The sequence below is a fragment of the Piliocolobus tephrosceles genome, chromosome 10, assembly GCF_002776525.5.
Source record: "Piliocolobus tephrosceles isolate RC106 chromosome 10, ASM277652v3, whole genome shotgun sequence".
Lineage (NCBI taxonomy): Eukaryota > Metazoa > Chordata > Mammalia > Primates > Cercopithecidae > Piliocolobus > Piliocolobus tephrosceles.
This window is the reverse complement of record NC_045443.1, coordinates 28,753,356-28,771,004: the sequence shown is the minus strand read 5'-3', so window position 1 is coordinate 28,771,004 and position 17,649 is coordinate 28,753,356. Positions and strand designations below refer to the sequence as shown.

Sequence of the window (17,649 nt, the reverse complement as noted above, 5' to 3'; positions counted from 1 at the left end):
AGCTTAAATGAATAAGTACTCTAAACGACAAAGGAAAAACTAAGCCATAAATTTATTTTAAACATCAAATATCCCCACAGATAAATAAAAAGTATACATTTAAATTTTTGTAAAATGGCAAAGAAAATATGATTAATATGCTCCTAGTACAAGGTATTAATCACAGTATACAGCAAAAATTAATAAAAAACCATAGTGAAAAGAATAGTGGGACTATTTTATGACTCAATCTCAATGCACACTGCTGGATATAGGGCTTATCTTGGAATATTTTACTTCAAATCAAATGTTCATAAAATCATTCACACTGGAAAAAAAGTCATCTGGAAAAGACTCAAATGGGTTGGTGGAATCTAACTTTGCAATTTAGTAGTATAATGTCCTGAGCCACAACCTTCTCTAACAACCAGAAAATCAAAGATATGATAAGAACCTGTGAAAACAGATACCAGAAAACCTGTATACTTATTACAAAGTTAAGATGGAAATTTCTCCTTGTTCAAGCTTAACATGTGTGACTTAATTTGATAAACAGTACTCTGCTGTCTAGTTTCTCATTGTTTTCTTCAGTTTTATACTTACAATCAGAGTTGAAAAATAGCAGAGGCCATGGATAACAGGTTCAATAGCAAGAAAATGGGGAGGAGGAGAGAAGAAACAGATTAATTGATTACAGGGACAATAAAAACAGAGAACAGATGATGCCAAGGACTCAAGAAACAATGGAAATCTAATCTAGATGAATTTAGTAGAAAGAAATTTAAGCTCTTTTTTTAGTAAACTTTGTGGCCATCATTCTATGAAAAAAGTACTATTACTAACATATATGAAATATCCCTGAGTAATCAGGGGGAAACACTGTTGATTAACACAATCATAAGTTTAATCACTAAAATTTACAAAAAACCCTACATACATATATATACACACACATATGTACACACATATATACATATATTTGTATATATACCCTATATACACCTATATATGTGTATATCTACCCTATATATATACATATATAGACACCTTAAGAACTATTTTTAGTACAACTACATAGAACCAAAAACCTAATCTATCCAAAGTATCGTATATCCTCTGAACAGTGTTGTATAACTTAGGCATTAACTGTAGAAAATCTCAGATTACTTGAAAAAGAATGATATTATGGTGGCCAAGTTGCAAACTTTCTACAAGATGATGAACCTAGCAATTGCTAATGTTCTGTTCTAGTAAGAATGAAACCCACCTAGTTTAACTTCAAAGGATCAGTTTTAGAAGTAGCCAAAAGACTAAAAAGCTGGAAAAATATTTCTTCAGTAACCATAGCAACTTGGGAGAAATTACGAAAGAATGTAATGGCCATTTGTAATGTTTTCTGATTTTTGATATACTCCCTATGTTTAAAAAATTTCCAGCCTTATGAGGTATGATTCCCCTGCATAAAACCCAGAAAACTCAATTATCTAGCCTGCTCTGCTCCTAAGGCTCCACTAACCAGAATCAAATGTGCAAGACTTTGATTCATAAATGAGGAATTGGAGGTCTCTGTATAGCATCTATTTTGCTCGTGAGGATGATAATAGAAGTATCCAAATTTGGGGGATGGAAATGATTGAACTATACAATAGTTTTTCCCAGTGCTTGATGGGAATGTGCAGCAAAGAGTGGTTTATCTTCAGCCAGTTTTGCAGTGTAGTTTTTGCTATTGTTCATGGAAGCTTAACCTTGGTTTTCCAGTCCTCTAACAACTTGGTTGCTTACCTAATATCCTTGTAATAAACTCCTCTGCTGCTTAGCCAGATGAAAGCAGCTTCTGTTATTTAAAAGAAGAACCCTGGTTGATAATATAAATTGGTTCTAGAAGTGGTTGAAGACAATATAACCTCAGGAAAATCAGAAAGATTTTAGTTACCTGGTTCTGTAAGGGTTGATGGCTGTAAAAATCCAACCGGTATTCTTTAAAAAATGTAAAATGTAAAAAATGTAAAAATGTAAAATCTGGTAATTCATAGCGTGCTGTAGCAAAGTAACAAATAATTAACTACAGCTACTTGAAATAAAGTGATTACCGAAGGCAAGACTTTCAGTGGCCCAACATTTGGATTCTTCTATTACCAGATCCAGGGGCTATGGACATGGAAAAATATGAAGAACATGAAGAATTCAAAAACAAAATTAGTTTCACACACACTAATTTCACACAACAGCTTTAAAAAGATAATTAAAGTCTTGTGATGCTAAATTCTCAATTCAAGCAATAATCAAGGCTACCATTTACTCCATAACATTGCTCCTTGAAAGGTAAAAGTCAGTGTCTGTGAACAACAGTGTCTGTCTTCTGTAGGCTACGAATGCTGGTGGGCTACATGGCTTTCAATGTTATGGGACGCTGAGGTAGCAAAACCCAAGTAGACATACCTAATTATAAGAAGCAGGAGGAAATGGTAATCAGAATGCTCTGACCTACAGGGACATTAGCTTTGGGTACTTATCAGATGAACCATATGAACAAAACTGATAGGCATCCCAAAAAGTCCAACTTAAAATTATAAAAATATCCAGACTTAATAAACAAAGGCCTGACATGAGCTACTACAACAAAACTTTGTAATGTCTTCTCCAATGTCCAGTCCTGAGTCAATTCACATGCCCAGGGTTTTTTGAGTGAAGAGGAGACTGTACATCCTTGAAAATGTCTATTGCAATAATATCACAGATAAGAGACTGTAAATCTTCAGTTTGGTCTTCCTCATCTAGGTAGCTCCACTGGAGAAAAGGAAATATCAGGTCTTTTGTGTACCATTGTATAATAACTCTGAACCAAGACTAAAACTGAAGACCTAGAATACCGCCTTGTACTACTGGTCAGAATGGATGTTATCAGAATCAAATGGTGAATGAAGTTTCCATCTGAATCTGTCCATATCTAGCCCAATTGGGCCTTACACACGTAACATAGTTATCTCCAGAGTATGCAGTAGACATTGGAGGAGAGTGATTTATAAGAGACTTAATCAGATAGTGATTTCAAATGCAGCTGCTGTTATATATGTGAATTTAAGAATGTACATCTAGAGTTCTTAGGACCAGGTATACAATTATTAATCTGGCAAATGCTTTTTCTCTGTATCTCAGTACACAGAGAACAATTATAACAGCTGTATTTATATGACAGGTACAATAGTAAACCATTTCATCTTAGGGTTATATAAATTATTTGGCTCTGTACCACAATATATTTCACAAAGATCATTAGTGTCTCACCATCATATATGACAACTACATTGATGACATATGTGTCCAGAACCTAGAAACCAGGAAGTAATAACTACTCAAGAATCTTTGGCGAAGTATACCTATGAATCCGTTAAGGTGTAAGATATAGCACATGAAAATATAAGAACTATACCTCTGTAAAATTTCTGAAGGTCCAGTGATCTTGCGTATACCAGGATAGACTTTACAAAGTTAAAGGCAACTTACTGCATGTTGCACCTCCTACTACTAAGACAAAGAGGCACATTGCTAGGTGGAATTTTGTGGTATTATACATTGGTTTGAGAGTCCTGCTTTGACCTATTTAGGAAGTGACCTGAAAGCCTCCAGTTGTGAGTGGGACCCAGAGAAAAAGGAGGCTTCTTTGCTAGTCCAGACTATAGCGCAACTACCTGGCCCTAATTAATGAGCAATAGATTCAATGGGTGTTAGAACTGTTAGCAGTTTATTGAGATGCTATGCGGAGCTTGTGGCAAGTTCTAATAGAGGAATCCCAGTAGAAATCTCTAAGGTTTTGGAATAAAGTCATCAGACAGGAAAATCTTAGCCCTTTGAAAAGCAGCACTTAGCTCATTCCTAAGTGTTATTCAACATTGTATATTTGACTGTGAAAAAACAAATGTGATCTGATCTGCCCAAAATGAACTTGTTTTAGCTGATCCACCAATCTATTAAATCGGGCATGCTCAAGTAGAAAGCCATATCAAATGACTCTCATATACATGGACAAAGATTCAAGATGATTGTGACAGCAGAAGTTGAATGATCAGACCACTGAGGCTCTCAGCAATACTTGTCTTGTGGTTGGGTGCCACAAAATATTTCAGGTCATCCTCTCTGTAGACAATGAGTGAGCATATTTTTGTTTTTGTAAGTGATAGCTTGATTTACAAGTGATAGCTTCCATTATTATTTTAGTTGATATTACTGTTACTATAAGTAAGTATGGAAGAAGAATGTATTTTGAAGGTTAGGTTTAAATATTGGCAATGGCTATATATTGATGTTAGACAGCCAGGTAGTGTATGTTTATTACGTTTTCTTGTTTCAGCACTTTTTGAAAACCTTTACATGTTGGGGAATATTCCATGCATATAAGTCCTGCCCCTCTAAGGCACAATCCACAAACAGTATTTTCTTAGCTGCTTTTGTGTTCACTGCACACAAATAGGCATGTGACCAAAGTTCTACTTTTCTTTCCAATTTATCTAGGTCTTATTGAAAAGGCACAAGTTAGATGGAGCCTATAAAAACAGAAAGGTATACTAAATTCCTGTTAGTGGAAAAACTAAAAATTCATAAATATTATATGAAAAATAATGCGTAAATTATTCAATCAGTCTTAAAAATTTACCAAGGAAGATCCTACAATGTCACCGTATAGTTTGTAGTCAAACAGAACCAAGTTAAAATCTTGACCCTCTTACTGATCTTGGGGAGTTATCTAATATCATTGACTCAATTTTCCTTACCTGTAAAATGAGGTCTTATTTTAGGGTTGTTGTGAGGATTGAGATAGTAAATATAAAGCACCCACTATTGTATCTTGGACAAACTTGGGACCCAATAAATGGTGTTTATTTTATATTTTTTTCTAATATAGAACATTTTACTTAACTTAAATTTCCATTAAGGTGAGTATGCATGCATACTCAACTTAATTGGTATTTATTTAGTTTTGAGGTGATACAGTAGTACTGTTTTCTGGGAGTCTATATTGCTGAGTTTTTACAGCAAGCAACTCTTTCTTAGTTGAACAAGTTCACATCTTTGAAACTCTTCTTCAAGGTTATATCTTTAACAGTTCACTTTGAACAGTGATTTCCATGAAACTGTCATTATCTTTTCCTACATAAGAAACAAAATCAACATAGTTTTATAGTTAAAGCATATAATAAAATATAGTGGTGACATGTGGGCTCACTGTTTTCTTGGCCAGTCCTTTTCTATATTACTGAGTACCTCCAGCCCTTCTAGTTCTCTTAGCTGTTCATGTTACAGCTGTAACTCTTCACTGATTCTAACTACTGTGGGCTTTGATAATTTTCTTCAGATATTGGCTTCATCCTAGATAGTAAAGTGAAATGGCTAGTATACAGGAAGTTGACAAGGGCCACTGGTGTGATATAGTAGAAAAAGACCTGGATCAAGTCTTAGCTATATGCCATTATTAGATGTAATCTCAGAAACGTTATTTCTATCATCTGGATTTTCTGGTTTACAAAAGGATAATAAACATGCAAGTGATTATAAATTGTAAGAGTCAAATAACATATAAAAAACTTTATAAATTTTAGTTGCTAAACAAATATATATCATTATTAAGAATACTAGGATATAGACTCTCTTTATTGGTTATTTTATTTGTCCTTGTAGCCTAAGCACAGTGCTCCAACTATTAAAGGTATTCATAATATTTCTTTATAGAATGAAAAAAAAATTTATACTGAAGCTTCTCCATACGTAGTTTAAGATGGGATAGTGAAAAGTATACACAGATGCACACTGTGTAAACATATAGACATATATAGACAGATCAAGATGCAGGCAATTTGTAATAACACTTCATTCTCCATTTCCTTCTAAACAGTTTAATAGTATGGGCTGGAGTGAGAACAGTGAAGGCAATTGTGGGCCCTTAATAAACAGCTTACAATAAAGGTCCTTCAAACAGACACACACACATATACACTTTCATATATACACACACACATACATACACCTACACGTTCACACACACACACACACACACACACACACACACACACAGACATTTTTAACTTCTAAGGGTGGCTGAAGGGCATATCAATATAATAAACCAAAAAAAATTCCCTCCATGTCTGTTGCCCCCAATAATCTGAGCTTTATGAGCCCAGATATTCTAGAATTGCATCTAAAAGGTATATCAAGAATGTAGAAAATAGACTTATTTTCAAAAATTTGTATACATAAATTTGCTTATTCTTTTAAGAAACCAAACCCTTTGGCTTCTCACAGACTATTTTTCCTCTTTTTATTAAACTAAAATGTTTTCATTTGACAGAAACCAAAAGTCCAAGCTGATCATCATAGTCTTAAGTGATCTTCCAGAATTTTGTTGTCAATTATTGTCAGCATAATGCATTTGGTCTTTATTCAAGCACTGTCATATGCCAGTGGTGTCTATTATTGCTTCAAGCTATTATTTTGACCTCATGTAATTCCCTAAGGAGTATGTTCTTATACTTTCCTTCCAAAATAAGGCTTTAAGCTTTAAAAGACATGGTGCTTCTGGTCTCGCACAGCTTTTTTGATCTACCTCCTGGGTTCAAGTGATTCTCCTGCATCAGTGAATATATGTTTTTTAAAGTTAAATCATTTTACCAACGAATAAAGTTAGCTGCCATTACAGTAATTCAAGAAGTGATTATTTAGCTGGGCACGGTGGCTCAAGCCTGTAATCCCAGCACTTTGGGAGGCCTAGGCGGGCGGATCACGAGGTCAGGAGATCGAGACCATCCTGGCTAACACGGTGAAACCCCGTCTCTCCTAAAAAATACGAAAAACTAGCCGGGCGAGGTGGCGGGCGTCTGTAGTCCCAGCTACTTGGAAGGCTGAGGCAAGAGAATAGCGTAAACCCAGGAGCTTGCAGTGAGCTGAGATCCCGCCACTGCACTCCAGCCTGGGCGACAGAGCGAGACTCCGTCTCAAAAAGAAGTGATTATTTAGATGAACAATTTTGAGTCATTACATAAAAACAGAGATAAACATTTTCATATACTAGATGCCTCCAATGTCTTTATGCTCACTGTACCTTGATTAGAATCCATCCAAAAACCAATGAAAAATACCACATTAACTACTACACCAAACTAGTTTTTACGTGTACATGCATAAATTTACATTTTGATTTTAAGTTAAAACATATTTTATATTCCTTGCTACAGGAATAATGGGATATAATCTAAGGATTGGGCTTTATCTTTAACATCATCTCAATTACCACACTGTTGAAATGGAAATAACAAATAGGGTTGTCTCACCAAAGTGTGTGATTGTCCACATATCAGTAAGCTTTTTCAAGATTGTTCTTATGCAAGTGAGAACAGCAAAACAAGACAGATCATCAAGAAGATTGATAAAATATAAAGTGGAAGATAGCAATAAATTTGGTTTTAAAGTATAATTTGTGAAATAAGCTGTTAAAGAGTTTAAGATAGAAAAATAGTGAATAAGTTTTAAAATCAAAATTATATTAACCTTAAACAACTATAAAACCTTTAAAATCTGTTTACTTCGTTGGCTTCACTAACCTCTCTTTCAAATCAAATTTCCTATGCTTTTAATTTAAGGAGCAGGATAAATTTGTGACCTAGTTGAAACATCATTTAGCAAGATGGTTAGTACTGGCTATTTTTCTAAATCCAAATATTTTTCCATTTGTTTATTGTGCCACCTGAAATGGATACAATTATACAAATTTGGAAAGTAAACTTCTAATGATTTAAATTACAATATAGCTTATGCAGAGAAGGCTAAATTCCCGTTGGCATCAAAAAATGAGGTACACCTGAAAACAGGCAACAATGAATGTGAGGGTATAGTATAATTTCTAATATGAGTTGGTTACATAAAAGCATTTTCAAATATGAGACCCAAATCAAAAGTTACAAGGGCAGATGCTTTAGACTACAGATGTTGAATTGTTAATGAGCTACTTCTTGCACATACAACTACACAGCCTCCTCCAGATTGGATAGAAGATTAATTAGGATGAGAACAGGGTAGGAGGCTAGGGAATGCCAGGAAAGTGACATTTTTCTATACTAATGTATAAATGCCACATAATGTAACTACTATGATGCAACTGATTTATATCAAGAATTAAAAACCTCTCGCCGGGCGCGGTGGCTCAAGCCTGTAATCCCAGCACTTTGGGAGGCCGAGACGGGCGGATCACAAGGTCAGGAGATCGAGACCATCCTGGCTAACACGGTGAAACCCCGTCTCTACTAAAAATACAAAAAACTAGCCGGGCGAGGTGGCGGGCGCCTGTAGTCCCAGCTACTCCGGAGGCTGAGGCAGGAGAATGGCGGGAACCTGGGAGACGGAGCTTGCAGTGAGCTGAGATCCGGCCACTGCACTCCAGTCCGGGCGACAGAGCGAAACTCCGTCTCAGAAAAAAAAAAAAAAAAAAAAAAAAACCTCTCAAGAGGTTTATCAACTGTCAAGGAAAAATGTTACTCATAGTCTTAACAGAATTTTAGGACTTTAAGAGTCATTAGAGGTCAGCTAGTCAAATGTCCATATTTCTAAGAAGAAAAAAGTAAGGGACCATGAGATATTAAATAACTTATATTGAAATAATGGTTTATTCAATTAACTGTGTAACTGGTCAGAAAATAAGGTAAGTTCATTTTGTCTAAATATTATCTTTTAATAGTTGGAGACGCAAACGCCCAAGAATATTACAGCAAAACTAGATTAAAAGAGTCCTTTTATATTTAAAAAATTCTGACAATGCCTTGACCACAAAACCTCTGAAGTAAAGAAAATTGCTTCTTACTCTTCTCTAAAAACCTAAATTAAAAGGATACTCTAAAGTGAAGGTTACTTTCCTGGAGGTGATTTAGAAAACATAGGCAATAATTTTGTTTCTTAAGAGGAAAAATAATATTTTATTACATTTGGATGAAATTTTATTTTTTAGGAATCACTGCTTGGCTGTGAGTAGTTGTTGCTTGCTGAATGTTATTCACACTTCCTTCCTCATAGCAAACTCATGTGTAACAGTCTTAACTTTTGGGATGGGTTGGAACTCTTCATTCTAATGTAAGGGCTGTCGGTCATTATGAACCACAAATTGTTCCTCCCTAGGGAAGTGTCAGGGATGTATTCTTTCCCATCTCATTTTTCTGCCATCTCCATTTATAAAATAAAGTTTATGGCACTAATGATCAGATACGATGTATTATAATACCTTACCTGGCAATTAATACATAGAGAGAAATCTTCTCCAGAATAGCACCTAAGAGACTTCAATTGTCTAGTTACTCTGAGGCATAATAAGCGAATAAAAATTTTAAAGGGCTGAAAGGAAGAAACTTTCCCCGCAAGATAATTTTGATGATTTAGAACGGGAGTTGATAAACATTCTTCTTTAAAGAACCAGATAGTAAATATTTGGGGTTATATGTCCTGATGGCCTCTCTTAACTACTCAACTCTGCTATTGAAGCATGACATCAGTTAGTGGACAATACAAAAATGAATGGATATGAATGTGTGTTTCAATTAAACTTTATTTACAAAAGCAGGCAGCAGGCTGGATTTGACCCATAAGTTGTAGTTTGCAACTTCTACTACAGAATTTATAGTGATTGAAAAGTCTGAAACCAAAATTTTAACTTTAATAAAATATGATATGGTCCTTCAATGCAAATCACTGTACTAGCAGGTACCTTGCTGATCCACAGAAAGATTAAATGTATTTTTAAACCTTTTTAGGTTTTCCTGTTTGCCTTTTCTTCTCTATTATATGTTATACTGGAAATGTCTAAATCCATTAAAAATTAGATAATTTCTGCCAAGTTTGATGGAAAATTTATGAGTGTTGAGGCCACAGATTATCTTTTTGATTCCACATTAAAGTCGTAAATTCAATGTAATGATCTTTTTTTTCCTCGGGATTAGCATGAGAGATTTTTCAGAGAAATTTCTAAAAAGATTATGAGGTAGAATTCTTATAAGAAAGGTATTTTTATCACTAAAACTAATTCATCATTGATTTAGATTATTTTTCTGGTTAATCATTTTAAAAGCTCTCCTTATTTGGATATTTTCCTTCCATAGTAATTTTTGGTTATGATTATGACTCGGACTAATATTACAAGTACTATGTATCTGACTTAGTAAATAATTTAGGATGTAATTTGAATGTAAATTATACTTTACTTAATTAGTACATGTACAGGTAGCCCCTTTGTCCTAAGATGTTCAGACCAGACGAATACTAGGTTATTTATAAATTTTGGTGAAATCTCTATTGATTTGACACACAAAAATTGGCAAATAGCATTTAAAATTAAAATTTTTCTCAGTAGAATTCTAACTTTAATTCTAGTATAATTCTGAGTATAATTTTACTAAACAGGAATGGATAACTTATTAAATACTTATTAATTTCAGAGACACAGAAAGAGCTATGTAACCTTATATAGCAATTTATAAATCCATTGTGTTTATATTGTTAGATAATCCATAAGTTATTTGAAAAATTAAGTATTTTGAAGTTTTCATTCTGTGTTTTTCTGTCTTTTAAAAGTAAAAGACTAAAAAAAAAAAATGTACTGAAAAAGTCTTCATTTCAAACTTTTAGTGAATTTTGTAAAAGTACAATGATGCCTAATGAAAGACTATTAGGACAAAAGACATAAAAAGTAGGACCTAATACAACAGTAGACTTCTTCCTTCAAAGATTTTCAAAAACTTCAAGAACAGAATTTCACAGACTGAAATTCAAGCTCAGTTGGAAACAAGGTCTATCGGGCTTTTAAGTTGTCTAATGTTGAAAATCTCAAGTTGACTCTCTAGTTAAAAAAAAAAAAAAAAAAAAAAAAAAAATCCTGGAGAAGGGAAAGGAAAATTTTTGTTCTGGAAATGTGTTCTTCTCTGATGTAAATAGAAATCCATCTTCCAAAGGAAGAAGTAGATGTGAGTTGCCCTAACTTAGTCTTTTGGAAAACAGACAAGAAGATTATGAATTTACTAAAATACTTTTGTTTTTCCTAAGTATTAGTTTATAAACTCTGAGATATCTTTTTTGTATATGAAAATTTTCCAAACCCCAAGATATTCATAAAACTTCACTCAAAACACTGAAATACATTTTTGGAAAAGAAGAATATAGAGAATCTCAATTTTTAAAAATTTACATAAGAGGTCTAGTAATTAGTTGGTGCTTTCATTTCAGATCATTTATTGACTTTCTTTTTTTTATAGCTTTTCTGTTTGGAAAGATACAAACATTCAAATATTAAAAATATGCCACAGTATGTGTTATTAATAAAACTTTAAAATCCCAAAGTGTAAGTAATAAATTTCCTACAAGTATACTGATTAAATCAGTTTTAATATTCTGTAACAGAAGTGAAATAAAATTTTAGAATTCATACTGTAAACTTCAGAAGAAATAGAACACCAAACACTATTCTAAAGAGCACATTTTAAAATTAGCAACAATAATGCTGCTCGTCGTTTCTATTTTCTGTAAATAACATGGTAAAGATTATAATTAGCATAACACATACATTATTGAGTCCTTACTATAGCTGCTATGTTATTAGATGTATTAACTCATAACAACTCTGTAAAGTAGGTATTAGATTTATTCTCCTTAATATATAAGGAGACAAGCAAAGAGAAGTAGAACTTCAGCGCAAATGAAACCTAATGTCATGGTTTCTTTACTGTTATTTTAATAATGTCTCTGCATGTGGTAACTGATTTACTGACTAATATAAGTGAATATTAGGCCTTTAGTATGATTTGCAAGACCACACAGACTAAATGCCTGAATTCATTGTCAGTTCTTTTCAAAGTTAATTTGCTTCATGGGGGGACCAGATATTTCTTTTTTTTTTTTTTTTTTTTTTTTGAGACGGAGTCTCGCTCTGTCGCCCAGGCTGGAGTACAGTGGCCGGCTCTCAGCTCACTGCAAGCTCCGCCTCCCGGGTTTACGCCATTCTCCGGCCTCAGCCTCCGGAGTAGCTGGGACTACAGGCGCCCGCCACCTCGCCCGGCTCGTTTTTTGTATTTTTTTAGTAGAGACAGGGTTTCACCGTGTTAGCCAGGATGGTCTCGATCTCCTGACCTCGTGATCCGCCCGTCTCGGCCTCCCAAAGTGCTGGGATTACAGGCTTGAGCCACCGCGCCCGGCCAGATATTTCTTAAAACGGCATTTCTTATTCTTATTATAGGCACTTCTTATGGTAACCACGTAACTCCCTTTGACAAAAAAGTAACATTATCTTTAAAATTCTTTTCTTTCAAGAAAAATCTTCCATCTCAACCGAAGAAATGTTAGTCTAAAATAATCTTATGAATGAGTTTGCTTTGTTATATAATTTCTTATTCAGATTTAGAGCTCAAATAAGGATTGGTACTAATAAGGATTGATATACTATTAAGACAAGACACTAAAAATGTGGAAACAACTAGATATCCATTGACAGATGAATGGATAAAAAATGTGGTATATATGTACAACAAAATATCATTCAGCTTTAAAAATGAAAAAAATTCTGCAATCCTTTGACTGCAACCCTTTGATGCAATATGGAACAGTACAGATGATCCTTGAGGGTATTATGCTAAGTGAAATAAGCCAGTCACAGAAAGACGCATACCGCATGGTTCCACTTATATACAGTATCTAAACTAGTCACATTCACAGAATCAGAGTGGAGGGGTGGATACCAGGGGATTGGGTTAGACAGAAACAGGAAATACCCAAACAACAGCATAAAGTTTCGGTCAAGCAAGATGAATAAGTTCTAAAGCTCTGCTGTACAACACTGTACATCTATAGTCAATGATAAAGTATTATAGACTTAAAATATTAAAAGGAAAGATCTCATGTTGAGTGTTCCTACTAAGATAAAATAAATAATTTAAAAAAGAGATGATAAAAAAGGATATACCCACGAGAAGTCTTGAATTTATTTGATACTTAAGTTCTTTCACAATTGCAATCCCTGTATGCATATAAATGTACCTGTAATTCCTTTGCTGAATGATTACTTTTGAATAAGATTATTTAAAATAAACTCTTTGTGGGTACATATGGAAATAGGAGTTTTCTGAGCACATAATGCTCCTTGAAAAGTCAATTGACTCTTTGGCTCAGAATTTACTCTTTAGAAGGTTAGACATCTATCAGGAATTTGAGTGAAAATGTTTTTTTTTTTTTTTTTTTTTTTTTTTTTTTTGAGACGGAGTCTGGCTCTGTCACCCAGGCTGGAGTGCAGTGGCCGGATCTCAGCTCACTGCAAGCTCCTCCTCTCGGGTTTACGCCATTCTCCTGCCTCAGCCTCTGGAGTAGCTGGGACTACAGGCGCCCACCACCTCGCCCGGCTAGTTTTTTGTATTTTTTAGTAGAGACGGGGTTTCACTGTGTTAGCCAGGATGGTCTCGATCTCCTGACCTTGTGATCCGCCCGTCTCGGCCTCCCAAAGTGCTGGGATTACAGGCTTGAGCCACCGCTCCCGGCAGTGAAAATGCTTTTAAAAACACTCTGAGGTAAACTGTACAAAGATTTAATCCCACATGAAATGTTTCTGTGAATGGTTAATTTATCTGGAAAGACTACTTAGCAAGTTTTTACTCTGGTGACAAATTCTCCTTTGTAGAAACCTAATTGTAGCCATCAGGAGGTGGGGATTTTCTTTGTATCATACCAAATTTGACTTCAAGTTAAGAGCATTGGATGGCTGGGCGTGGTGGCTCATGCCTGTATTCCCTGCACTTTGGGAGGCTGAGGTGGGTGGATCACTTGAGGTCAGGAGTTCAAGACCAGCCTGGACAACATGGTGAAACTCCATCTCTACTAAAAATAAAAAATAAAAAAATTACCCGGGCATGGTGGCAGCTGCCTGCGATTTCAGCTACTCAGGAGGCTGGGGCAGAAGAATTGCTTGAATCTGGGAGGCAGAGGTTGCAGTGAGCAGAGACTGCGCCACTACACTCCAGCTTGGGCGACAGAGCAAGGCTCTGTCTCCAAAAAAAAAAAAAAAAAAGTATAGGACTAAAGTAGTGTCGTGAGCTTTTAGTGCACTTCTTGAACTGCCAAATGCAGGATAATATCTTATCATACGTTTTCTATTTATTTTGCCATTCTGACCACCAATTAAGTTTAGCTATGTGTCAAATTACCTCATACACACAGTTTATGTTTGTTTTGTTACATTATGTAATGCAATATATGTTTGCAATATATTATATATTTACACACAAATATTTAAATATATTTATATAATGTATAACATATACTAAGTATATAAAGAAAACATTCTAAAACACTGCATGTGAAAAATTTTATTATATATTTTATATATATATTTATTACAGAGAAGATTACAGTAAACATCTAATTTTAAAGAGTTTCTTATTTTGTGTATTGCTTAGAGGACTGAATATTTGTTGAAAAGACAACAAATCAAGTTAGTTCCATTATTTTCAGCTACTGCTCAGAATAACATTAATAAAACCACATTGTATGAAAATGATATTTGCTTCAAAGCTTTAATATGCATTCTAAACTCTTACAAGCATATTCTGAGTTTTGGTTTTAAAGTGGCACTATGGCAGAAGAGCCTGAATTTGCTAACTGTAATTATGTCCATTAGAACTACAGTGGTGTTAATACATTCAGTCAGAAAGCTTAAAGGATGCATATACATGTCTATAAACATTATAAGAAATTAACAAATGTATGGCAAAAGACTCTAAAAATGTAGAACTGTCTATTATCTTTGTGAGTAAAGCTAAACTGGAAATGCTATAGGTTATTTCTAGGAGTCTACCAAGAAATTATTCACTGTTGCTTTTTGCTGACAGATAGGATTTATGTTTATAGACATAACTATCAGAATATATGATTATATCAGAAAATATCCTTAGATGAAGATTTGTAAGTTAGATGACAGAGGGCATTTTAAATATTTTACAATTTCATGGTATTGTATGGAAGTCACTGCCTGAGTTTACTGAAGTACAAATTAAAACTCTTCAGGAGATACTTACCCTTTTCTGTTCTTTTATATACTCTATCAATTCATCTCTTGTTCTTTTCACTGCCTCTTCCACAGCCTTTTCACTTCGTTTCTGCTCTTCTATTATTGCTGCCTGAACAGTTTCCTGTTTGTGGGAGAAGGCAAAACAGTCAGGGAGGTAAGCACTATGACATATTTGTGTCCATTTCATATAAACTAAAAATCCTCTTCAGCGGGTTTCAGTTCATTCTATTCAAAGTGTACTTTTACACAGGAATAAGAACTTACAAAATCTTTTGGGATCTTTTAGAGATTTCACAGAACTCCCTTTCCCAAACTGAGTGAAAGGGAAAGGAATGGAATATGCCATTTATTGCAGGGAGTGCCTGACAGACTCCAATGGCTTCCTTACCAACCTTTCATTTGATGTTTACATGATTCATTGCCTTCCTGTATTTTGCACTATCCACATAAGACTTCCAACTTGTGTTGATTCTTCCAAGAACACTCTAATGCTCTAGCTGTTTTATTCACGTTTAATATTGCCATCATACAATAATCAAGTGTGGTCTGAGTGGTAAGATTTACAGCTAGTTTGGTCCTCTTGCCAGGTTAAGATGTTGTGAGCTGGACACCATAAGTAAGAGGTAAAAATTCCACCCAGTGTGCTAATATTTGAAATGAGAGATCCAGGGAGGGAAATAGTACTCTCCGTTTATTGAAATAGCAATCAGGTACTGAAGAGATTTCAGAATTGCAAATACAGAAAGAAAGCTAAAATTCTGTAAAACTACAACACTTCTCAGGAAGTCATGATATTTTCTGCTACAATAGTATATCATGAAATGGAATGAACGCCACAAAGCAAAATCTTTTCATTCCCATCTATAGGTACCAACCTTTTTTATTGGACATCAAGGTAATCAATTGGAAAATGGCTTGAGTTTCTCATAATATTTGCTTCAGCTTTGATTCTTGGAGGTTCTGCTCTTTGTGGAGTGTATGTATGACTTAGCTTAGTTTTCCCCAATTAATTTTAGATATTTATACGTAACTCAGAAAATATAAAATAATATAAAGGACTCTGTATTTCAAATCTATTTACTGTAAAAAAATGGAGATGTGGAAATATATAAACACAAAGCAAGACATACATACATATACACTTGGATATAAAGAAGATAGGATAAACTGTACATACTATTTTCTAAACTCTAGCATTTTTTACATAGAATATATCTTGGACATTTTCTTAAGACATTACATATTCTTCTATAATATGATTTATAGCATATTATAAGGCTACATAATAATTTATTTTACCAATTTTTAATCATGGGTATTTTGGTCATTTTAAATAAAATACAGCAGTGACAAACATCCACATATGTATCTTTGTGCTACATTGCAGTTATTTACTTTGAACCAATTCAAAAAGTGGAATCATTTTTGGCCAAAGGATTTAAACTCAATATATCTTTTGACATTTTGTACAAATTTATTCTTATAAGCAGCTCATAAGAATGGCTATTTCTTGCACCCTTGATAACATTTATTTTCATCGGTTTTTACAATCTGCCTATTTGCGGAGAATGATACCGAATTTTATCCCGTACTTTTAAAAGATTATGTGAGTTGAGCATTTAATTTATAAAAATATTGGCAATACACACGTTTTCTCTTGTCATTTGCTTGATCATATCGTGTACCGCTTTAATATTAGTATACTTATTTTTTTATTCCCTTCCTTATAAAATTAACTGAAAATTCTGAAAGTCTTTGATAAATTTTACTATTTTATTTTCAGTCACTGAGTACATTAAATGTTGGTTCCACTGATAGAGCACAAAGTTGTTTCCATACTTATTTCAAAAGATTAAAGTTGAAAAACTATAGCAATTTATCAAAGAAAAACATGAGAAAACTATTTAGCATCTGCTATTATAATTCTTATTGACTTCACACTTGCAAATTTAGAATTTGAAGTTATTCAAATTTAGAAAGATAAAAATATTACATACTAAGCTCTCTGAAATAAAACACCTTAATAATTCTGTAGTGAAGAATATGAATATTCACATTATATGAGTAAATTAAAGGTATTAATAGCTTCACATTAGTTCAAGTCAGGTTTTGCTAACAGGTGAGTTACAAAAATCTTTAGTTTTCAGGGCTTTTGAAATTTTACAACTGCAGATAAAAAACTGTCATAAGAAGCATATTAGTAAATCTGACCAGGCCTGTATGATTAAAAGCAAAAAGCATCAATTTAAATAAATGGGCTATAACCAGAAAAACATGAAGAGTTAGTGAAAGTTATTCAGTTAACACTTTTGAGGGAGCTGAGTGTTTATATTATTAATACCTTCTCAGTTGAAATTTTTGAGGCTCTACAATTCCTTGTTTTTGAGCTGGCAAAGGACCATTTACAGTACAAAATTTCCCTTGATTCTATCCTCCCCAGTTGGGAGTTAAGTGACAGTCAAGGTTGTGAAGCCCATCCTGAAAAACTGCTCATCTATAAATTATTCCTTTGAATGTTACACAAAAGTAAAGTTTAAGCCTTCCACTTTCTAATCAGGCCCAATTCTGAATTAGTTAGAACTGATTAATACATTTTGTTT

General features: G+C 34.0%; 1 protein-coding gene across 8 annotated transcripts in view; it reads right to left on the bottom strand.

Moving 5' to 3' along the window:
- CCDC91 (coiled-coil domain containing 91) overlaps positions 1–17,649 on the bottom strand; it is a 363,292-nt gene that overhangs the window by 47,101 nt on the left and 298,542 nt on the right. For all 8 annotated transcript variants that reach the window (XM_026457081.1, XM_026457085.1, XM_026457082.1 and 5 more), the window contains one exon: positions 15,057–15,170. In XM_026457081.1, coding sequence (XP_026312866.1) covers positions 15,057–15,170 — 114 coding nt within the window. The remainder of the gene's footprint in view (positions 1–15,056; positions 15,171–17,649) is intronic.